This window comes from Carlito syrichta, unplaced genomic scaffold, assembly GCF_000164805.1.
Source record: "Carlito syrichta isolate Samal-C Ts95f unplaced genomic scaffold, Tarsius_syrichta-2.0.1 Scaffold306949, whole genome shotgun sequence".
In the NCBI taxonomy this organism is placed as follows: domain Eukaryota; kingdom Metazoa; phylum Chordata; class Mammalia; order Primates; family Tarsiidae; genus Carlito; species Carlito syrichta.
In genome coordinates this window covers 1,214,242-1,238,862 of record NW_007251045.1, presented here as the reverse complement: position 1 = coordinate 1,238,862, position 24,621 = coordinate 1,214,242, and the positions used below count along the sequence as shown (strand labels likewise).

The window sequence follows — 24,621 nt, the reverse complement described above, 5'->3', positions numbered from 1 at the left end:
GCATTTGAGCTCCAGAGAGGTAGAGATGCTTGTCCAAGGTCACCCAGAGAAGGAGTGTCAGAAGGCAGGCTCACAACAAGTTTGCCTGAATTTAAAACCCTGGTGAACTCTGCACCACCAAATAGGCTGAGAACTTTCAGTCCCAGCTGGCTTTGGTGGTCAGAATGTAGGCTTGTTTATTCATAGGCCCATATTGGAAGTATGTGTGGGGTACTTCATATGTGGCAGCCACTGTTCTAGCCCAGGAGACTCATCAGGGAACAAAACACAAATCTTCACCCCCATCGGACTGCCATCCTAGCAGAGGTGATAGATAATAAGGCAAATAAATCTGTAAGAAGGAGACTGAGGACCAGGATTCTGGTTGTGGTCACTCAGGGAATGAGGGTTGGCAGAGAAGATTCCAAAGGACTCAACTCTGGGACATTGCCATGTCAAGAGGTCAGGGTCAAGGAGAGCCATCATCACAGGAGAACAAGGAGATGTAACCAGGGAGGTGTGACCAGGGAGGAGGGATGAGCAGGGAGGTGGTGGGGTGGGGGATGCCTGAAGAATGTAGTACCCTAAAGCCAGAACAGGGAGCAGAGGGATCAACCTACTCAATGTGGCTGAGAGGTCAAGTATGGTGTGGGCTGAGGGGTGGCCATTGGTTTGGCTACTGGAGGTCACTGGTGACCTGGATAAGCCTATCTTGATGGAGTGATTGGGATGAATGTCCTTCTGGAGTGGTTTATGAGAAATTAGGAAAAGAGTGGCAGTAGAAGCTTCCATCCTGTGGTGACCAGCCAAGGCCTGTATCCAGGATACTCATAGTGGATTCCTGGGTTCATGTCACAAGATTTTCTAAGCAGCACAGCATCTGATGGCTCCTGCAGCCCTCCCTGAAGCCAGCTCAGAACACTAGAACCCAAGTTATTCCCAGAGAGCTCAGCTCTGCAGGCAACTGACCAACCCAGGGCTGAGCTCTCTGCTGGGCAGGGAGGTACAGTGCCTGGGGTCTTTGGTATTTTGGGGGTCCATGAAAATGTTTTAATTTTTGTTAAAAGAAAAAGAAAAAAGTAACTTTTAAGTCAAATGCAATGCTTTAATATGTGGACTTATATATTAATATTAATCTGTCTTTATACTAACATAATCATAAAATATAATTATGTATATGTGCATATGTATATGTGTGCATGTGTGTGTGTATGCATGTATATATGTACATAATGATGCACTGTATAAGGGTGTTTTGGTCAACAATGGACCACATATATGATGGTGGTCTCCTAAGATTATAATACCATCTTTTTACTGTGCCGTTTCCATATTTAGATGTGTTTGATGCACAAATACTCACCACTGTGTTACAGTTGCTCACAGTATTCAGTAGAGTCACATGCTGTACAGGCTTGTAGCCTTAGAGCAATAGGGTATACCACACAGCCCAGGGTGTAGTAGGCCACGCCATCTAGATGTGTGTAAATGCACTCTGTGATGTTCACACATGATGTAGCTGCCTAATGACACAGTTCTTAGAATGTATTCCTATCATTGTGACACATGATTATATGCGTGTATGCCTCTGTGTGTATGTATATATGTCTCTGTGTGTATATGTTTATATACATGTATATATGCTGTGTGTGTGTGTTTGTGTGTGTGTTTCTATAATGGAAAAGGGGGCCTCTGAAAGCAGAAGTGCCCAGGGTCCAGGAAAGTCATCATGCAGCGCTGGACTATCCTCACCCCAGAAGGGCCCTGGCATTCGACTTGACCTTGGCTGTGAATGACTCCTAGCCTGGGTTGGGAGGTGTGTCTGCCCCTTTTTCAACTGGTGAAGGAGGATAAAGGGGTTATAGAAACTGCTGTCTGTGGAACCCTTAGCCTGAGCCAGACCTTGTGGGCTTCACCATGCCCCACCTGCAGTGAGTGACTGGGTCCTTGTTGAGGCTAGGCAACTTCCCAGGGCCCACTAGACACCCAGCACAAGGCTAGCACTGAACCAGGTAGCCTCACTCTAGAGAACAGATAGATCTGCGACCTCTCTCTGGGCTGCCAAAGTGGCCCCTGTCTCCAAGTGTAATAGGCTCAGGAGTAGAGATTTTGGGGGCTGGGGTAGGCAGCTCATCCTGATCCAGAAGAAGCCAGGAGGGAGAACTGTGGACACCCAGGCTTTGCACTTCAGAACCCTGAGCTGGGCCTGCTTATTGTGCAATTGCACTGTGAGAGGCTTCTGGGAAGTCACCTTCCCTCCCTGCAAAATGGCAGTAATGGCAAAGCCTACCTTGGGGGGCTATGGCGAGGATGGATGAGCTGTGTGCACGGAGACATCTATACCTTCTCCTCCTTCAGCTCTCTGCTCAGAGGTCACCTCTCCGAGGCTTTCCTACCTCTGTCTGAAGCTGTCCCCTGGGCAGCCTCAATGCCCCATCACACTCTGTTTATTCCCTCAGGGTCCCTTCCAGGCTCTGTGAGCCTGCGGTGATTTCTTTGTTCTGCTAGTTTGTCATTGTTCCCATGACCCTGTGGGCTCCCTGAGGGCAGAGGGCACCTCTGTCAGTTCATCTGTCTAAAAACATAGACAGATGAAGGAGCTCTTCAGCTAGATGGTTGGCCCCTTCTCCTTTTTTCCATGAAGCCTGGTGGTGCCAATCCTGGGTTCTAGTGTTCTGAGCTGGCTTCAGGGAGGGCTGCAGGAGCCATCAGATGCTGTGCTGCTTAGAAAATCTTGTGACATGAACCCAGGAATCCACTATGAGTATCCTGGATACAGGCCTTGGCTGGTCACCACAGGATGGAAGCTTCTACTGCCACTCTTTTCCTAATTTCTCATAAACCACTCCAGAAGGACATTCATCCCAATCACTCCATCAAGATAGGCCAAGAACATAGCCAGAAGCCATGTGCAGTTTTCCACCCTCTCCTGTTCCCATCACATGACCTCTTTTCTGCTCCTCAAACATGCCAAGCACACTCACACTTCGGGCCTGGCATCAGCAGAGTCTTCTGCCTGGACCACCTTACCACTACAGTCCAGCACCTTCTTCAGGCCTCGGGTCTTTGGCTACCTGTATAAAGCCACAGCTCTCCCCACCCGCACTCCCACCCTTCCTCCACTTACCTTTTCTGCTTTGCAGTGGTCACCAGGGTCACCAGGACACATCTCACACTTGCTCATCAGCTCTCTCCCTGCGAGGGAAGGCCAACTTCTTGAGGGCAGGGGCGGGCCACCTCTGCAGAGGCGCCACCTGGAGCAGTTTGCAGGATGAGGTGCACAGTGAACACACATTACAGATGGGTGCATATGTGAAAACTCATCCAGAATCAAAGGGAATGGGGTTCTCAGATGGAATGTTGTCTGGAGGAAGGAAGTGGGGTGGAAAGCAGAAGCCATCTTGTAGGGTGAGGCTGGGGTGGACAGAAGGAGCTCTTCAGCTAGATGGTTGGCCCCTTCTCCTTTTTTCCATGAAGCCTGGTGGTGCCAATCCTGCACCCCCATCAGGATGCTGTAGGGCACTCAGTTCCCAAGGGAGAGACTCTATTGTATCCTTTGCCCAGAACTGAGACAGATACATTAATTCAGATGTTTTGGTTTTTAAAAAAGTTATTTTCCTCTAGGGCTTTCTGATTAGCTCTGAGTTAACGAGAACTTTCAATCAACCAGAATACTTGGGGCACTCTGGCTAACCCAGCACTTGCTGTTTACCCAAGGTCCATGTACTGAGTGTCCCTGCAAGGGCCAGTGAGGACTGGGGTTAGCCCTCAGTGGACAGTCAGATGACAGGCATTCATCAACCTCAGGGAGTGACCTGTAGGGGCTGAGGAGCCCTGGCTAGGGGTTCAAGATCCTGGGGCGGTGGGGTGACAAAGCTGAAGCTAGGTTTAAACCACTGGATAAGGCACCATCTTCCAGGAGTTTCCATGGGACTCCCCAAAGCCAAAGGCTTCTTGTGAAATGCTTTCATGGTCAAAGTTGTAGAGAATGCAGGGAGTGAAGGGAACAAGCAGGCCTGGAACCTGGCGCTGTTTTCCAGGACAGCTCCTGGGAAATGTGGCACTTCGTGTGCTGGCCATCTCCTTGGACAGAGGCAGGCTTTGGGACCTCTGTGTCCTCATCCTGCTGTGCAACCTCTGTCAAACTGCCTCAACTCTCTGACCTTCAAGGCCAACTTCTAGAAACAAGCCCAGAGATGCTCATGTCATCAAACACAGGGAATCACTTGTGTCCGGCAGGGAGTGCTAGGACCTTGGACTCAGCAAATACCACCATGCTTGCTTCTCTCTCCCCCTCCCCTAACTCTGTGTGACCCATCACCATCCACTCTTCTCTCCCCCCTCCCAACTCCATCAGGGTCCCTCACCATAATCTCTTCTCTCTCTCCCTCCTCCAATCTCTCGGGGTCAATCACCACCCTCTCTTCTCTCTTCTTCTTCCAACTTTCTTGTGATTCATTACCATCCTCACTTCTCCCTCACCCACCTTCAATTTGGGGGGGCCCATCACCATTCTTTCTTTTCTTTCCCCCTCCCTCACCTCTATGGGGGTCCATCACCATCCTCTCTTCTCTTGGCCCCCTCCAATTCTGTCAGGGTCCTCCTCAGAGCCTAGCTCTGTGCCAGCTGCTGAACATAAGGATGAACCAACACAATCTCTGCAAGTTGCTTCCAGTCCATTGGAGGGAGGCACCATGCAGGTAGATACCTGCTGCATTATAGGGGCATTGGGAATGTTAGTGGCAGAGCCTAGTGTCTACCTTGTCACCTTGCTCCCCAGGGATGCTTTTCTTTTCCACTGGAAGGTGACTCCCTTGAGGGCAGAGACTGGACAACTTTGAAAGGCTCACAGTAGGCTCTTGATGAAATTTCCCTCGAAATGTTCTTTGCTGGTAACTTCAATGATTCAGGACACAGAACCATCCGAAAAGTGAGGACAAATGACCTTGAAGCAGCCAAGCAGGGGCAGAAGCTGTGCCCCTTACTCATCTGCTGGCCCTGGGAAGGCTGCAGACTCTTGAGTTGCGTGTATTTTGTATGGAGTCCCAAGAATTACAGGCCCTTCATCACTAGCTCACTGCAGTTTAGAGGTAGCAAATTAGGAATCAGGAGAAGGATGCAATACCCGAATGCATGTGGGTTTGTTGGCATTAGCAGGGTGGCAAAGCCAAGCCAGATCATTCCAAATAGATACAAGAATCAGGACAGTACCACCACCCTGAATAATCATCTGTCTGGTGCCATTCAGCTCAGGGACAACCATCCCAAAAGTGTGAAGTCAACCTAAGAGCATCACGCCAGTCAGAATGATATAATAAATGGTCATCAATTCGTTCATTCATTCGTTTGCTCCACAAGTGCTTCTGAACTCTGTCCATGTGCCACACATGGCACTGAGCACTGGGGATCTGAAGGTAAATACTTTGCAACACCGGAACATCAGCAGAAGCTTAAATGCAGCACAGGGCAGTGACAGCTTCTGTGCCGGGCACCACACTGAAATATTTTACACATGTTATATACTAGCCTTGAACCACTCTGGGAGGCATGTATTGTTTAATCCACATTTGATAGAGGAGGACACCGACACTTAGAGTTGTGCATGGCTTGGCCCCTTTCACACAGTCATAAATGCCAGAGAACCCAGGTCTTCTCTCTGTCCCAACTCCCGACCCATTTGTTTCTCTATCTCTGGCTCTTGCAACCAAGAGTGTGCCCACCTTTGCTGAGAGTGTGCTGTGCATTTATTTGGTTGATGGCATTCAAGACGATTTTAATTGGCCTATGACTAAATATTTTTTAAAATGTTTAATCATGGTGTATTTATTTTCATGCATATTAGGAAATAAATAGAACTTGCATGCCAAACCTGCAATATAATAGTTGTTTTTTTAAGTGAACGTACTGTACTTGTGATATGAGTAGGTTTAAAGGAAACCTTAAGTAAATCACAGCCCAGGTAATACATGGATATCTCCATATCTATATCTGTATCCGTATCTGTGTCCACACCTGTATCCACATTCACATCCTCCACATCCACATTTGTATCCGTATCCATATCCGTATCCATATCCATATCCGTATCCGTATCCGTATCCATCTAGCAAAACTCAAGAAGATTGTCCTGATGCTGTCCTGATGCTGTATCTTGGGTTTAAGAAAGCAAGGTGGAGTAAAATACACTTTGGAAATAACATGCACAAATTTGCTGAAGCAGGAAAAATGTTGGAACCTTCGACCGCCAGCATTAGCCATCTGGAAACACATTGAAAGGGAGGGATGACACTTGATTGCAGAGGGTGCCCACAAGCCCTGACCCTCATGCTGCCTGTCCGTTTTCAGGGAATTCTGCCCTGCGCATCTGTGAGCAGCCCCTCCAGTGCGAGATTTCCCACCAGCTGGGATGGGACCCCGTGCGCTACGACCTCACGGGCTGGCTCCACAGGGCCAAGCCCAACCTCTCAGCCCTGGATGCCCCCCAGGTCCTGCAACAGTCAAAAAGGTGAGGCGGGAGGTGGCTGGGGCACTGGAGGGGCCATGTTCTCCTCCCCACCTAGAGGGCACAACCACAGCAACCCAGTGAGGGAGAGCCAATCCAGGATTCCATCTCTGTGTAATGAAACAAAGAGTCATAATGTGAACTGGAATGATGCACTATCTCCCTGGGGCCGGAGTGGATCCAGCTGAGGAGAGAAGCTGGCCTTCTGGGGCAGAGGAACCAAAGCTCAAAAGCTGTGACTTCCTATTTTGGCTTTTTGCCTTTCATTAAGTATCTGAGAGATGATGTGACTGGAACAACTTTTATGGACATCCTAGAACTAGGGGGTTGTAAAACTGAAATGACACGTTTTGTAGCATTTAAAAAAACTCACTGCGTTCCCTGGCTGCTCATCCCAGAAGTGCTGGCGCAGGGTCTGCTGCAGTCGCTGCTTTCAGTTCACAGGGTTATTGGAAAATGCTTTTTCTTGTATGTGCTTGCTCCCAAGTTCAATACTGGAACACTGCAGGGGCAGGGCCTAGAGACAAGAAGAGAGACTGAGACCACCAGGGAGGTGCTGGTGTCTTGGTGGGCATGAAGGTGAGGAAGGAACATTTGCCGACACTCCACTATGTGGCTTACATCAGCCTAAATGCTTTATACATATCTTCTTAGTCCTTATAACAACACTGAATCCTTAGCCCCGTTTTACACATGAGAAAACTGAGGTCCCGAACAGTAAAGAGGCTTGCCTTTGATCACACAGCAAAAAAGTGCAGAGCTGGGGTCCACCTTGAGTCTAAGTGTTCCTTGGAGAATTCTCAGGACATCGTGGTCCAAGTTGATGGGAAACCCTGTATCCGGGAGGGCTCATAGACATATAGCTCCTGAAGGGAGATCAAGGCAGGGAAGGGGGGAAAACCAGGTCAGTGAGTACATGGAGGCCTGGGCGGGGAACCAGGAGACCTGGGTGGAGTCCCAGCCCTGCCCTTGTCACCCGAGTGACTATGGGCAGTCCCTTCCCCTTCTCCAGGTGGTTTTTGCTTCCTCCACCGTGCAATAAGAGTGGGACTAGGCTGCAAGAGTCAGCGGCTATAGCACAGCTTTGAGTCTGGCAGGTGCTCCACTCCAATTCTGCCTCTACCCCTTTCCTGCTGCATGACCTGGGCCTCAGTTTCATAATCTGAGGAGTGCGAGTGATGGTACCAAGCTCAGATGTCTGATCTGAGAAGGCTTTGGAGACAGAAAGTGGCAGTCAGCTTAGTAAGGAGCCAGGCTCCTCGTGGGCCCAAGGAAGAGGGCAGGCCAGCTCAGGTCTGTCAGGGCAGACACCTTAGGAGCCAGCACCCTCACACTCATCTCAGAACCCGTCCGTTCCAGGGATGCTGTCGGATCGGGTGTTGGGTTGGGTGTTTAACTGACACTATCTCGCAGCTCCAGAAACTGCCAGTTCAGCCTGGGAGTCATTCATTCTTGCCTGAAATAGGCAGCATGTACCTACTGCACATGAGGGGCAACAAAGATCATTTTGCTCCTAAGGAAGTGCAGGCATAGTCGGATTGCTGTAGGGACGTAAGTGACAAGAGTATCTGTGGAAGGAGAGATGATGAAGGGCAGGGGAGGAGTGAGCGTTTGCAGATGGGAGCAAGGCGTTCAGGAGCTGGCACTGTTGTGACACAAGCACACCATGGCAGAAGGGACTGTGAGTTAAGGGGGGTGGCAGCTGGGCGGAGAGGAGGCCTTAGGAAGCAGTGGATAGGACTTGTGGTGGGCTCAGTCCCTCTGTCCCCAGCTCTAGGGCGAGGCCTTCCCAAGAGCCCCCTAAGGCCCCTCTCTCTTTCCCTTCCTGCCCGCCAGGGAGGAGCTGCGGATCCTGGTCCAGGCCCGGGCCAAGCTACCTCCCATGTGCTGGGCCGTGGCGGGCCTGGAGGGCACCTCCCAGCAGGCACTGCAGAGGAACCGCATAGTGAGAAGGGCGTTCACCAGCAGCCTGGCCGCAGTGAAGAGGAAAGCCCCGTGCTCCCACATCAAGCTGCAGATGGTGAGCGGGCGCTCTGTCCCCTGGAGTCACAGTCTTGACCGCCACACACACACACCTCCTCCAGGATGGGTCATCTGCCTGCATCACCTCCAACCTCCTCAGTGAGCCCAGAGGAGCGGGCATCACCTCATGCTCCTCAGGGGAGGAAGCAGGGGCTCTGAGCAACAAGAAAACTTGGCTGTGACCACACCCCTGGGAGGTGACCGATACAAGTCTGAGGCCAAGGCCTCAGCTGCTTGGTGTTGAGTTGAGAGGCTTGGGGGAGTTACTGGACCCACGAATGCCCTCCTCATTAAGGTGGCAGTTGTCAGCACCATGCCAGCCCCACCTGCCTCTCTCACTACCAGACTTTCCCTAGGGGAAGACAGCAAGATCTGGCACTGGATGCAAATATGTTACCTGGGACGGGAACATGAGTCCATTAACAAACGAGGACATGTGATTGGTCAGTGGTCAGTCTGAGCCCAAATGAGAACAGGCTGGGACATGGGAAGGTTACATTAAAAACAAACAACAACAAACTTATAGCATGTTACATTGGAAAAGCCCTTAGGCTGAGTCCTGGGTTTGAGTCCCAGCTCTTCTGCTAGTGGCCTATGTGACCTGGTGTCACTCACTTGTCCTCTCTATACCTCAGTTTCCCCATCTGTTTCAACAAGGGTCCTTATTTTTCATGAGTATGAATCAGACGGAAGGCAGGAGGTCTGTGGTGTAGAACATAGGGCCCCCAGAGACACCCAGGCTGGTCTGAATGTGTGTTTGGGAAATGTCCAGACCCCCATTTGTCTCTCCTGGAGACAGTGCCTTGAGCTCCTCTCTCCTTGGTTTAGGATGCCCTGACTAGCTTGATCGGACGATCGCAGCTGCACTTCATCCACTGCCTGGTGCCAAATCCTGTGGTGGAAAGTAGGAGCAGGCAGGGGTCTCTGTCACCCCCACAGCCTGTGGGAGACAAGCCCGGGGCAGGGGGGCCCCTGGCCCTGGACATCCCAGCCCTGAGGGTCCAGCTTGCGGGTTCCCACATCCTGGAGGCTCTGCGTCTGCACAGGACAGGTAAGAGACAACCGGGACAGAGCATCTTGTCCCTGCTCCTTGGGACACGCCTGCCTGCTGGTGGCAGCCAAGGGCCTGGAGCACATCCTGTGTGCCAGGAGTTTTCCCTGAGGTGTCTCACTTACTCTTCCCAGCGGTTCCTTGAGAGAGGGGCTATGGTCACTCCCACTTTGCAGACACAGTCACTGAAACTCAGAGAGGTGGAAGGACTTCCTCAAGGTCACTCTGCTTGGGACATGGTGTAGCTTGGATTTGAACCCAGGTCTCTTTGAGTCTGAAGTCTTTATTATTTCTAGAATTGCTTGTATGCTTCTGGGAGGCCAGGGCTGTGTCTTCCTTCAACTCCAAATGTCTAGGAGCCCCGTCTTGGGATAGAGTGGCATTTCCAGAGTGAGTCATGTCTTGGTGTTCAAGATGCATGGTCTGCTTCAGGAGATCACTGTGATCCCAGGAGAAGAGAACATGATGTGGTGAGGGCATAGGTCACCCAGGGGTGCAAGAGATCCTGAGCACAGAGGAGGGAGCTTCCTACATCACTGGGGAGACTGGGGAAACCTCTTAGGTGATGCAGCATCTCAATCAGGTCTTGCGATCGGGGAAGCAGCTCACCTCTGGGAGGGGAGGAGAGGGAACATTAGACAGAGGATCAGAAAGGCAGGGAGGCGTGAAAGGGTCTGGGTGTTCCAGGTTCAGAAGGAATGGGGGCATGTGGAAGAGGAAGCTGATGCATCTTCCAGGGCAGGCTGTGACAGCTGTTGTGGGAAATTTCATTTTCACCAGGACCAACTGGGGAGATGACTGGCAGTGGAGGGGTTTTAAGTGAGGGAGTGAGATTCTCAGGTCTGATTTTAGTGAGTGAGGTCACCACCATTAGCCAATCTTATGAGTTGGGTTTGATCTCAATCCTTCATTCTTTTCTGGCTCTCAGCCCCAACTCCCCCCTGACTGCTGGAAATGGCTCAGGCACAGCCTTGCTCTCTGCAGAGGAGTCTGCAGAGTGACAGGGGGCAGGCAAGGAGTCCCAGGAGGGCACCATCTCCCCAGCGTGTGGTCGTTGCTGCCCTCCCCTCCCTCCTGTGTTAATCATGGAACCATGGGCATGGAGTCTTTGACCAGGCGTGGCTGGAAGCAAAGATGAGACCCTCACTCCCCCGAGCACATCATTGATTTTCCTTCCTGCCTGCACAGCTGCAGGCGGAGGGAGACAGATAATGTCACAGAAGAAGAGTGAGATGGTCACGGCCAGCAGCTGGGCGCCTGCACCCAATCGATTCTGTCCGGCTGCTGGGCCTTTACAGGCACCCCAGACCTGAGTCAGGCGGTTAGAGCCCCCGAGTGCATGCAGCATCAGGGCGTCCCTTTCCCAGGGGACTGCCCTCCAGGATCTACCCTCTCTGCTTCCAGCCCTATTCAGCCAGGATGACCTTTTCAACCAAGTAAGGGGTGGATGTCTCATGGTACAGCTTTCCAGTTTCTGCCTCCCAGACCTGGTTCGTTTCCCACCCCCCTCTTTTGTTTTTTCTGTTTTAAGTCACTTCTGTCTCTTTCACACCAACGTGAGATATATTTACATGCACACATAGATACATACACCAAATATTTATGATTTTGAATTCGTGCATATATACACACACTTATAATGCATACCCAAGTATGCTATTTATTGAGTAGCTACTCTATGTGAGGCACCGTGTGGTCACATAGACCAAATGAGATTGTTCTCACTGCGCTAAGGTAGTGCCTGGCATACAGTAAATGAATGAGCATTTGCTGGTGGGCACAGCTCAGATTCTGTAGAGACATGGCCTGGGCTTTACTCCAGCCACCCCCTCTCACCAGCTGTGTGACCCCAGGGACGTCCTTACAGCATGCCTCTCTTTTTTCCATAATAGCTCGTACCTCAAAGAGCTGTTGCAAGGGCTGAGTGAGTGAAATAAGGAAATAAAGCTTAGAGGAATGGCAGGGTGTGGGGAAAGTGTGTTATACACATTAGCCACTTGGGCTGTAATGGTTATCAGCTTTAATCCTCACAGTGACCATGTGAGGATAGATCTTATTGTACTCATCTGACATGTGAAGAAATGGAATCTTAAAGAGCTGGTGACATTTGGCCCAGTAGTGGGGCTGATAAGGGAAGAGATGGGATGTGAACCAAGGTAAGTCATACCTAAAAGCTCAGAATTCCATACCAAGTCCTTCTGGAAAATCTATGGTTTCCTCAAAGGCTGGCTCTAATGTTATTTCATTTCAGTAGCTTTTCAGTTGTCCTCTGTCACCCTCATTTCCCACATAAAGGATGCAACTGTGTCTTCCCTATGTGGCAGGGGCACAGGAGTCCCAAGATAATTCCCAATGCAGCATCCCTTACGTGCAGACTATGGGGTGAAAATAAGTATCAGACTAAAAGTTTCTATGGTCAAACAGGTTTGGGAAACTCTGGGTTAGTATTGGGAAGTTCAAGGTATCAGGCATCTTCCCTGCAGTAGTTCTCAGAGCCTTTGATGTGGATGTTGCCATGCTCTGTGGCCTTCCAAGGGGCAGCTTTTTCAGACTTTCAGTGGAGTGTTTTGCAGGGTCTGAGTTGTGGAAACACATTTGAGAAGGGTCAATCATGTCCAGTTGCTTAAATTAGTACCTGGAGAAACTGAGGCCCCTAGAAGAAAACCAACGCAGCAAGTCAGTAGCCTAGCCGGGAGCAGGACCCTGAACTCCTGTCTGGGGCTTGAGGGTGCTGGACTGGGCCTTCTCACTTGGACTCTGTGTTCTTCTGCTGCCTGCTCCCACCTTCCCAGGCTATGCCGACCACGTGGGGCTCACTCAGTTCCGCCGGCGGTTCCAGGTGCTGGACCCTCCTCTCCTGAAGAAGCTCATGTCAGCCTCTGAGGGGATAGACGAGAGGAAGGTAGGTGAAGCTGGGGCAAGGGGTTGGAGGCCTGGGATGCTCTGACTGAGGTCTGATGACCTGCTGTTCCATAGGGATTGCCTTGGGGGCATCTGGGTCAGCTGGGATCTGGGAGTGGGGCCTTGGGGGCAGTACAGGGCTTGGCATGAGAGTTGGCTCAGATCCCTGCTCCAGACAGTACTCTCAATGGTGTCACTTGGGACCCTACTCATCCCAGAATGACCCTTCTGGGCCCTGCAGGAGTGGGAAATTAATAAGACTAGAGGGAGTAATGAAGAGAGACTGCCCCAGCTAAGAGGGGCCTGAGCAAGATGAAAAGCCGTTTTTCCAACGAGTGATCCCTGCAGCATCAGCACCCTGAGGTGGTCTATGCAAAGAGGGCTCCAGGGGGCATCATGTTTGGAAAGTATTTACACTGGGGCCCCCATCTTTGAGAATTATCATGGGTATCCTTCCTCAGGGCCCTTGCACTCACCGTGCCCTCTGCCTGGAGCTCTTTTCCCTGCCAGTCTTTGCATGACTGATGTCATCTTGCTACTCAGACCCTGGCTCAGATATTACTCTCCGTCACATCCTCTTGTTTCAGCGTTTGTGTAGCACTTATCCTTATCTGAAATTACATAGATCCCTTATATTTTTTGGCTCTGAGCCAGGAAATGCTTTTGTTGTTGAATGAGTGAAGAAATGAATGAATGAATGAATATACGCATCTAACTTCATATTTTTGCCCCTGTATGTCTCCTTTCTCCAACTCTACTGAAACCTCATGGAATCATTTCTTTACTCCTGTTGCCAAACACTCAATAAATGTTTCTATAGAGAATGGCCACAAGCTTATTAATGATTATAGAGCTTGTTAGGATTTCAAAGTGCTATTGCATCTTCACAACAGCTCTGCCACACAAGAGCTATTACGCCCCTTTTACAAATGAGAACACGGAGGCTCTTTGAGATAAAGTCACTCTCCTGGGGCCAGGGAGCTAGGCAGTTATGAGTTTGCTCCTTGAACTCTGGGGTCTTGATTCTGGGAGGGTGATTGAAAGAGCCTGGGCTTCAAGGGCCACAAACCTGAATTTGACTCCCAGCAGGGGTTGTGTGAATGTGAGCAAGTTACTTCATCTTCCTGCCTCACTTTCCACATCTGTAAAGTGGGGGCAGCAGTAGTTTCTCCCTCAGTGGAGTGTTCTGCAGATGATCAGCAGCAGTGTAGTTGATGTGCTTGACGCAGGGCCTGGCACACAGCAAGGGCTCCATATGTCTTACCTGCTGTCCTCAATAGCAGCAGCAGCAGAAGGACCAACATCTCTATCTTTGTTCAAGTCCAGGGTGATGACAACCAAGCCACACAGACTCTGTATCCACAACCGCCTGAGCTTGTCTGTACTGTGGTCCTCAGCTGATGAGTCAGAGGCAAGGCTAGAAGTAAACAGAGTTACAATGCTGAGGTCCCTTCTTGACCCTTCTCTGCAGTGGACACCAGGGCACAGGCTGCCGTCAGCAGACAAGGCCTCTGCGGGACCCCTCCTAACTCATATGGAAGGGGACGTCAGGCCCAGATGTATGTGGCACAGGGCTATTCCCTGTCTGGGTAGAGGCCCATCTTGGAAGCCGTGAAATCCTGCCTGGCTTGGTGCCATCCACCACTCTGTGCCAACCTTCACTTGGGGTTCCTTATTCTTGGTCCCTCAGAACTTGGTCCCCATTCAGAGGGCCTGGAATGAGCCATTGAGAGGGACTTGGGCTCCTCTGTGGTTGCAAACAGTGCAGGAGCGGGGTGTGGGAGAGTTTTCTGTGGGGGTGATGGGTGTAGCATGTGGAAGCGTTTCTATTCTGGACGACTCAGCAGTTCTCTGTCGTAGCCAAACTGAAACCACCTCCATACATCCTAGAGGCTTCAGAAAATGGAAAATTACAAGTGGCATGGACTTGGTTGGGAGTTTTTGCTTCTTATTCTGTTTTTTTTTTTTTATTTGCTCACAAATTTCATTTGCTGCAGCATAGAATTTTGATAGCAATGAAAGGAAATGCCATCCTGCCTCTTATGAAAAAGCTGATAAATATTCACTTGCCAGACAACATGATATGCCATGAATTATACATGAACACGTGCTTGGGTGGGCAAACTATCAGCCTCTGTGTGCAAAGCAGTTAAGACCTCAGGATTTAATAAGACAAGTTTGACAGCTAGAAAAGGTCAATATTGTCATTAGACACTAGACGGCAGCAGAGGGAATTCATCGTCAGAGTGAACGGGCCTCAGTGAAGTCCCCTGTGTGCTTAACATGTGAGGCCAAGGGGATTTCCCTGCAAAGCACTCTCATTTTGTGGGTACCTGCTGGATATTTTGTATTCCTGAAACAAACATAGCATATGCAGACGTGCAAAGTCTCATCACAAAATATCATACACAATGTGGAAAGGTTCCAGAGCCATGGCCTGAGACAATCCTTAAAGGCTAAAGCCTTCCTACTCTGAGAATCATCCCCACTTCACAGTAGAGGCAGCTGAGGCCTTGACCACCCAGCCAGGTAGTAGTAGAGCTGGGATTTGAATTCAGGCTCTCAGATTCTGTACGCAGAGCTCTTCTTTCTTTCTTTTTTTTCCCCTTAAGATTGTGGTAAAATGCACAGTGTAAACTTTACAACCTTAACATCTTTATGTGTTTAGATGGGTGGTAAGTACATTCACATTGTTGTGCAACCGTCACCACCATCCAGCTCCATAATGTTTTCCTCTTCCCAAACTGAACCTCTGTACCTATTACACAGCAGTTCCTCATTCCCTCCTCCCCACAAGCCCTGGCCTCCATTTTACTTTCTGTCTCTACATGTTTGACTACTCTACATCTTACAATTGCAATACTGTCTATGTCCTTTTAGGTCTGGTTTATTTTACTTAGCAGAAAGTCCTCAGGTTTCATCCATGTTGTAGCATGTGCCAGAATTTCCTTGCTTTTCACAGCTGAATAATTGTCCTCATTTCACTTGTCTGTTTGTCTATTGATGGACACTTGTTTTAGTTATTGTGACTATTGCTACTGTGGACACAGGTGCATAGGTATCTGTTTAAGACCATGTGCTCAATTCTTTAGGATATATACCTTGAAGTAGAATCGCTGGGTCATATGGCAATTCTATGTTTAATTTTCTGAGAAACTTTGATACTGTTTTCGACATCAGCTGTACCATTTTATGTCCCCACCAATACTGCACGTGGATTTGGCAAAGAGAAAGACGTCTTTGCCAACTCTTGTTATTATCCTAATGGGTGTGAGGTGGTGTCTCACTGTGTTTTTGTTTTGCATCTCCCTAATGACAGGGATGTTAGGTATCTATGTGCTCACACAGATGTTTGCATAGAAGCCCTTGGAGGGCAGGCAGAGTGTTCAGTGCAGTTCTGTATAGGATGTGCCATCCACGCATGTTCATTTACAATTATTTGTTTCATCCACCTGTAACTAAGTACCTGCTTTTCACCGATGATACAGGAATGAGAAGAAGACAGTCGCAAGGAGAAAGACACCAGTACAAGCACTTTCCACACACAGTTGGATTGGGGACACCCCAGGAAATGCTACTAAACCTTTTGCTGTTTCCAAGGAGGTGAGGGTGAGGCACTCACAAAGGACAGCTCAGAGCAGGGGATGCTTGAGTTGAGCCATGTGGGACAATTTGAAAGAGTGAGGTAAGGGAAAGAATGCAGGACATGTATAGCATATGCAAAGACCTGGAGTCATGAAGATGCATGAATAGTTTAGTATGGCTGGATCATAAAGATGCCAGGTGCTGAGAAAAGGGGCTGAGGAGCGTGGCAGGAGCAAATTCTGGGTTCTTGTTCACTGGGCTAGTGAGGCTGGGTTCCATCAGGTGCTCAGTGATGGTTCACTGAGGAGCTCTCAGCAGGGACATGGCATGGAAGACATGCTCCTTATTACTTGGACTGGCTGTACAGAAAGTGAAGTCCACTCTGCCCAGTTCATGGTCCTCTCTAGGGAGTAGTGGCCTCATGCTAGCCTCTGGCTACTCTAGAGGTTCCGATCTGCCCTAGACACCCAGGCATATACTTAGGCCTCCAAAATGATTGTCTTCCCCATTTTATCATATTGGTTCCCATTCCTCTCTCTTGGGCTACCGCATCTGATTAAGATGATGTCATAACTTACACTGAAGCTCACACAGAACGACTACAATGGAGGCATCCCAGGCAGGTCTGTGAGGGAGTTCTTTCAGTTCATCTAGGGTATGTTCCTGTTTCTGGTCCCTTCCATATTCTGCTGCCAAAGCAGAAGTTGCCATGTGTCTCTGATCGATGCAAGGAAACCCTTGGGCCCACCCTCCTCCGCTCAGTGTGCCTACAGTGTTGATTGATTTTAGCTGGCAGCATCTCTGTCCCTGAGGACTTGATCTGAAGAACATAATTAAGGGCTGTCAATCCATCTTCTCAAAGGCAGCCACTCTCATCTGATCTCACATGCTGGTGGGCACTCCCACTTTCTTGCGTATTCATCTCAAGACTCTTTCCTCTGGGAGGGGGCTCCAAGGAGCCTGTAGCCCAGGGGTGGGGGAACTGTCCGCTCTTGGGGGTGCTGAATGATTATTCAGGAGCTCCTACAGCCCTAGTCCCCTGGGAATTTATTCATCCTCACTTTGCTGTCCCCCTCCAATTTTGGTCTTCTGTTTTAATCATCTTTACATGCTTTCCATTCAGTTTTAACCAACCCAATTATAGGCATGTCTGTGTTAATTTATTTGTTTTTATGTGTAGTTTCTGCCTTGTTCCAGGCACTCTATTTATAGTCCTGGGCATATAGAGTTAAATAACAGACACAGTTTCTGCCTTTATGGAATAATTTGGTGGTTGAAGCAAATTGTGTCTTCTTCCATCGCTCTTCCCATGAACCCATGCCCTTGAAGCTTGGCATTGTATGAACATAGGCAGCACATAGCTCATAGTAGGTGCTCAACAGATGGAAGCCATTGGACCATTGTGTGAGTTCCTTGGAGGCAGATGCTGTAGGGACAGCAGTCAAATAGTTCACAGTTTGAGCATCCTATTCCACAGACACAGGTTCTCCGGATCACACTACTCATTGGGAGTGAGTTGGGAAAGCACTTCCCAGCCATAGCTCCTCATTGTTCCAGAAATCTCTTACTTCCTGCCTGACACATGTAGTCTAATGTCTGAACCTTTTGCTGTTTCCAAAACCAGCCATGGCTCTTCATTGGTTTTTGGATATAGCTTTCTTGAACATTGGAGAGAAAGCTGGTTTTGGATGTAGCTTTCTTGAACATTGGAGAGAAAGCTCTTTGCAAAATTCCAAAAAATAAAGGGACTCTGTAGCTGAGAGGCACAGATTGGATTTCTCCCCAGGTACATTCTTTTTAAAAAATTTTTAATTTTAAAGACATGGGGTACAATTCAGGGTTAGGTATATAAATGTTCATTATGCAGATACCCTTGTTGATGAGGTATGCCCCTCCTCCCCTGGCAGTTTTTCACCACTGCCAATCCCTTTTTTATAGCATTATGATAATTGTTCATCTCCCAGGTACATTCTAAGATTCATAATTTGAACATAGGAAAAGTGCAGACAAAGAGTGTGCCATTGCTGTGCATCACCAATGTAGGGCTTATCACCTCAGAATCTCCACTGGTTTACTGGTACTTATTGAAACTTGACATTGTACCATGCAGAATGGTAGTAAGCATTCTACCTGCATTATCTCATTCAGTTCTCCTCATACTTGGCTAGATAGTGAATGAGATGTGTTAGACACTCAAATATGGGCTCCACTGGACATTGGCTATCAAAGTTTTCATATTTAAGGCAGAGAGATCTTGGGTTTGCTGAGAGCTGTGTTTACTGAGGCGTGGTGTTAGCTTACAATGAAGACACTGATCCATCTGTGCTCAATGCCTGAGCTGCTTCATTGAATGAACCTTACCAGTTGCGAGTTACAGAAGTGAGATAGCTCGACAGGTTAAGGACACAGACTCTGGAGTTAGACTTCCTGAACACATACTATGTTTAACCTACTCAGTGGCTGTGACTATTGACAAGTTACTTAGCCCTTCTTTGACTCAGTTTCATTATCTTAAAATGGGATTCTAATAGTACCTATACTCTTGATAGAGAGATCATGCAATTTAATTATTTTAAGATACAAACATGGTAGCACACACATGCATCAATAAATGTTACTATTTATAATTTATTGCCAAAATCGTAATTTTACTCTTTCTATGGCTATTAATGCCCCTTCTACAAAATAAAGATTTTTATACTTGCCTTTAAACCTCAAATAATTGTTAAGATAAAATAATTGTTTGATTAATGATAGGAGACATTCAAATGATTCTCTCTAAACGACATTTGGATAGTCTTTGGACTTTATGGCAGTTCTGAGAAAGGCTGTTGTATTTGCATACCAGTCTTTGTATAGAAGTATGTCTCCCTTTCTCTTGTTTAGATATATAGAAAGGGAATTGCTAGGTTGCATGGTAAATTGATGTTTTTTAAACAACTACCAAATTGTTCTTCGAAGTGACTCCACCATCATACATTCCCTCTGGCAGTGCATGAAGGTCTCACTTTCTCTACATTCTCACTGGTACTTGGTATTGTTTGTCTTTTTGATTTAAGCTTTTCTGGCATGTGCAAGTGGTATTTTATTAGCTTTATTTTTTATTTTCCCTAATGATGCTGACTTTGTTTTTTGTTTTGTTTACATGTGCCATTTCTATAACTTTTTTGATGAAATCTCTATTTTTTTGTCCATTTAAATTAGGTTATTTATCTTATTGAGTTAGGATAGCTCTGTGTATATATATATATATATATATATATATATATATATATATATGCATACACACACACACACACACACACACACACACACACACATATATATATATATATATATTTTTTTTTTTTTTGAGTTGGAGTCTCACTCTGTCACCCAGACTGGAGCGCAGTGGCCGCTCCCGGCCACCGCAGCCTTGACCTGCTGGGCTCCGGCGATCCTTCCACCTCAACCTTCCAAGTAGCTGGAACTACAGGCGCGCGCTACCACGCCCGGCTAATTTTTTGATTTATTGTAGAGATGAATAAATCTGCCTGCCCAGGTGGGTCTTGAACTCACGGGCTCAGGCAATCTACTCACCTCAGCCTCCCAAAGGCGCGGGATTACAGCTGAGCCACTGAGCCCGGCTGCTATTTTTATTTATTTATTTTTTATTGTAGAATTGTGAGTACATAGGTAAGTTGCATGAAGGTGAAGTTTGGGCTTGTATCGGACCCTCTGTCCCCAGTAGTGGCCCAGGTATCCAGTGTATCACCATGTGCCCTCTCACTCCCCTAGCAGTACCCAGTGTCTACCGATCCCACCCTTGTGCTTGTGTGACCAGTGATCAGGGCCCGCTTATGACTGAAAACATGCAGTATTCAGTTTTTTATTTCTATACAACCCCTATCAAATTGCCAGCATCATTTTTCACAGACCTAGAAAAGAATACAGAAATTCATATGGAAGCAAAAAAAGAGCATGGATAGCTAAAGCAACCCTCTGCAAAAGGAACAAAGCTGGAGGCATCACACTTCTAGACTTAAAACTTTATTACAAGACCATTTGTATGCCTAATTGTTTTATCAGTTATTGAGATTCAGATATTAACTCCTCCAACTATTCATGCTGAATTGCCTATTTACTCTTTCATCCTATCCATTTTTGCTTCATGTGTTTTGGGGTTTTGTGGTTAGGTCCGTATATTTACCAACACTGTGTCTTCCTGATGGATTAACCTTTATCACTATAAAATGTCTTTGTTTCTACTAATGATTTTTGTCTTCAATTCTATTTTTCTGATGTTAGTAGAAACACTCCAGCTGTCTTACCTTTAGTGTTTGCATTATATATCTTGCTTCATTTGCCCCCCTTTCAACCTGTCATTGAAGCTAAACTGTATCACTTGTAGGTGGTGTATAATCTTCTTTTTCAAAAATCTAGGCTGACAATCTCTAATTTTTATTTAAAATATGTCATTTTGCTATTTGTTTTCCATATGCGCTTCATGTTTTCTTTTATTCTTCCCCTGCTTCCCTTTCTTCTTTTGTGTAAAGTCAGTATTTTATAGTGGACCATCCGAATTCCCTCTTCTAGTGGTTGTTCTAAGGCTTACGGTGTGTATTGAAATTCATAACACTCTATTTCAGATTAATACTAACTTAATTTTGATAAATTATTTGCTCCAATGTAGATCCATTTCCTCCTCCCACTTTAGTGATATTATTATAATGTACAGTCGACCCTTTGTATGTATCTGTGGGTTCCATATTCACTCGATTCAACCAATCACTGACTGAAAATATGCAGAAAACATGGATGACTGTATCTGTACTGAACATCTAGACTTTTTTTTTTTCTTGGCATGACTCCAATACGGTATAACAATTTTTTTTTTTTTTTGAGTTGGAGTCTCACTCTGTCACCCAGACTGGAGTGCAGTGCTGCTCCCAGCCACCGCAGCCTTGACCTGCTGGGCTTGGGTAATCCTTCTGCCTCAGCCTTCCAAGTAACTGGAACTACAGATGCTCGCTACCACGCCTGGCTAATTTTTTGATTTATTGTAGAGATGAGGTCTTGCCAAGTTGCCCAGGTGGGTCGGCATTTCACTCACCTCAGCTTCTCAAAGCACAGGATTACAGGCTGAGCCACCGAGCCCAGGTGGAATAACAATTATTTACAGTGCATTTATATTGTATTAGGTATTATAAGTAATCTAGAGATGATTTAAAGTATATAGGAGCTATAGAAAAGATACCTGCACACGTATGTTTATCGCAACATTGTTCACAATAGCAAGAACCTGGAAGCAACCATGCTGTCCATCAAAAGAGAACTGGATTAAAAAAATGTGGTACATATACACGATGGAATACTATGCAGCCATAAAAAAGAACAAAATCATGAATTTTGCAGCAACCTGGATGGAACTGGAGTCTATAATACTGAGTGATCTCTCACAGAAACAAAGATCTGAGTATCACATGTTCTCACTCATATAGTGGACCTTGAACATCCAACATAATACTATAAGAAAATGACTGACAGTGGTGGGAAACTATGGGGGCGGGAGGGGAAGGGAGATGAGATTAACGGCAGTAAATATCTGTCTGGGGACGGGGAGACACCTCTTATCAACAAGGGTGCCTGAACAGAGCATATTTGTATACCTAATCCTTAACTGTACCCCACAATATCATTAAAAAAATTGATTAAAAAGTAATTTTCACAATAGCCATTGTTTTCAATCTTACGCTATTATACAAACATCTTTACAAACCTTAAGACTGACTCAAGCACAAGTATCTTTGTTGCAAATGTCGGAAGCAAAATAATAATAATAATAAAATCTAACTAGTGTTGTGGATACTAAAAAATAAAAAATAAAGTATATAGGAGGATGTGTATTGTTTATATGTAAATATTATGCCATTTCATATAATGAACTTGAGCATCTGCAGATTTTGGTATTCTTGAGGGTCCTGGAACCAATTTATTATGGTTACTGAGGGACCATATAACACATCCATATAGGCTATGAAATCAGCAATCTGCCTTATGTTTTTCCTTTATTTTATTTATTTATTTATTTTATTGAGTTGGAGTCTCACTCTGTCGCCCAGACTGGAGTGCAGTGGCCACTCTCGGCCACCGCAGCCTCGACCTGCTGTGCTCCGGCGATCCTTCCGCCTCAGCCTTCCGAGTAGCTGGAATTATAGGCGCGCGCTACCACGCTCGGCTGATTTTTTGATTTATTGTAGAGATGAGGTCTTGCTGCCCAGGTGGGTCTCAAACCCGCAGGCTCAGGCAATCCACTCACCTCAGCCTCCCAAAGGCGCGGGATTACAGACTGAGCCACCGAGCCTGGCTTGTTTTTCCTTTATTTAATCTTATATCTTTTGAATTAGTTAAGGGAAGAGAAAAATATATTTATATAAACCTTTATATTTACCTACTATTTACATTTTCCTGTGCTCTTTAGTTCTTTAAGGGTTTTAATTAGGTGTAGTATAATTTCTTTAGTATAAGTAAAAAAGCAAGGAAGGACTGGTAACCATATGTTCTCTTAGTCTTTGTTTGCCTGGGAAAGTCTTTAATTCACCTCCTTTTTTTCCCCTGAGTTGGAGTCTCGCTCTTCTCGCCCAGTCTGGAGTGCAGTGGCATGCTCCTGGCCACTGTAGTCTCTACCTGCTGGGTTTAGGCGATCCTTCTGCCTCAGCCTTCCAAGTAGCTGGAACTGCAGACGCATGCCACCATGCCCAGCTAGTTTTTTGGTGTGTGATTTATTGTAGGGACGAGATGTCACCAAGTTGCCCAGGCTGGTTTCAAACTCCCAAGCTTAGACAGTCCTCTCGCCTCAGCCTCTCAAGCTACTGGGATTACAGGCTGAGCCACCATGCCCAGCCCACCTCCATTTTTGAATAATAGTTTTGCCAGACGTAAAATTCCTGATGACAGGTTTGTTTTCTCCTTTCAGCACTTCCACTATGCCATTGCACTGCATTTGGACTTCATTGTTTCAGATGATGTCAGCCATGGTTCTGATGCTTTTTCTCCACAATAAGTTATGGGTCTCTTGCCACTTTCAAGATTTTCAACAGTTTGACTGTGATGAATCTTGGGGTTGCTTCTTTGTGTTTATTCTACTAGGAATTCACTGATCTTTTTGGATGCATTGATTAATTTAGAGGGGACAATTTGGGAAATTTGTAGCCACAATTTCTCATTCTTTTCTGTCCCTTTTCTCTCCCCTCTGGAGACTCCTATTACACCTACGTTGGTATGCTTGGTGTTGCTATACATGTCTCTGAGGCTCTATTTATCTTTATTCCTATTTCTCTCTGTTCTTCAAATTGAATAATTTCTACTGCTCTATCTTCAAGTTTGCCGACTCTTTCGTCTGCCATCTAAGATCTGCTATTGAGCCCCTCTAGTGAATTTCTCTTTTCAGTTAATTTACTTTTCAGGTGAATTATTTCCATTCGGTTCTTTTTTTAAAAAATAATTTCTATCTCTTTATTTTTGTTTTCAGTTTGAGGGATCATTATTATACTGTCTTTTAATTCATTAAATGTTGTTTCCTTTAGTTCTTTGAATATATTTATAGTTGCTGCTTTGAAATATTTTTCTGTTAAGTTCAAATTCTGAACCCATAGAAATTGTTTTTACAGACTGTTTCCCCTCACCCTGAGTACAGATCATAATTTCGGTTCTTGGCACGTCCTGTAATTTTTGTTGAAAACCGGACATCATAGCTGATACTGTATAGACACTCCAGATTTTGATCTTTTCTTAACCATTTAGTGATTTGTCTTCACTAGAATTATGGAATCTGTCTCCTGATGGTGTGGGGCCACTGATATCTCTGCCCAATTTTTTTTAAAATTTATGTCAATGATTTACTACAGCCTCTAGTTCACAAAGTCTTTAGTCTACAGTCAGTGGCAATAAATTCAACTTCCTAGTTTTCATGTTTTCCTGGTCAGAAAATGTCCTTGACAGGCACTCATACATATGCACACCCTCTGTCTGTCCAGTTTTTAAAAATGAGTGTTTTTATTGTAAAGTTGGCTCCCCAGGGGTTGTTTCTGTGTCAGCATAGCTTAGTGGTCAGGAGAAGTGGTTATCAAACAACTGGAATCTGTGGAGCTTTTGTGTTCTTCAGCTGGGTCTGCCTGTGGATTGGAGAATGTATTAAGCATTCAGGCAGGTTACAGTTGTGTGGGAGCTTGCACATTCTGTTGGGCCTTTTCACGTGTTTTCTGCTTTGTGTTCATATAGGGCTATATAGGTAACCAGGGCCTTCTCCAGTCTCTCTTGTTCTTATGTTTAGCCTTGAGCTAGGAATACATGGGAACTTGCCAAGCCAATGGTGGTTGTCCTGTTTCCTACATGGCCTCGTTAAATTTCTGGCTTGTCCATGGTCCACTGTTTGCTGCAATCAGGACAGCAACCTCAGGCCTAGCTGTGCCATTGGCCTTCCCTGTTTGTGGCTGCCAAGATCACTACTGTTTCTGGCAATGCTCCTCCTGAGGGTGGGGTTTTTTCATCCTTGGCTCCATATAGGTGAGCCCCTTCGGGCAGCAAAGTTGCTGGTTTCCAC

General features: G+C 46.6%; 1 protein-coding gene across 1 annotated transcript in view; it reads left to right on the top strand.

Annotated features, from left to right (window-relative positions):
- MYO18B (myosin XVIIIB) overlaps positions 1 to 24,621 on the top strand; it is a 253,741-nt gene that overhangs the window by 73,937 nt on the left and 155,183 nt on the right. The window contains exons 17-20 of the mRNA XM_008063601.1: positions 6,325 to 6,484; positions 8,318 to 8,501; positions 9,332 to 9,554; positions 12,347 to 12,456. Of these exons, the coding sequence (XP_008061792.1) occupies positions 6,325 to 6,484; positions 8,318 to 8,501; positions 9,332 to 9,554; positions 12,347 to 12,456 (677 nt within the window). The remainder of the gene's footprint in view (positions 1 to 6,324; positions 6,485 to 8,317; positions 8,502 to 9,331; positions 9,555 to 12,346; positions 12,457 to 24,621) is intronic.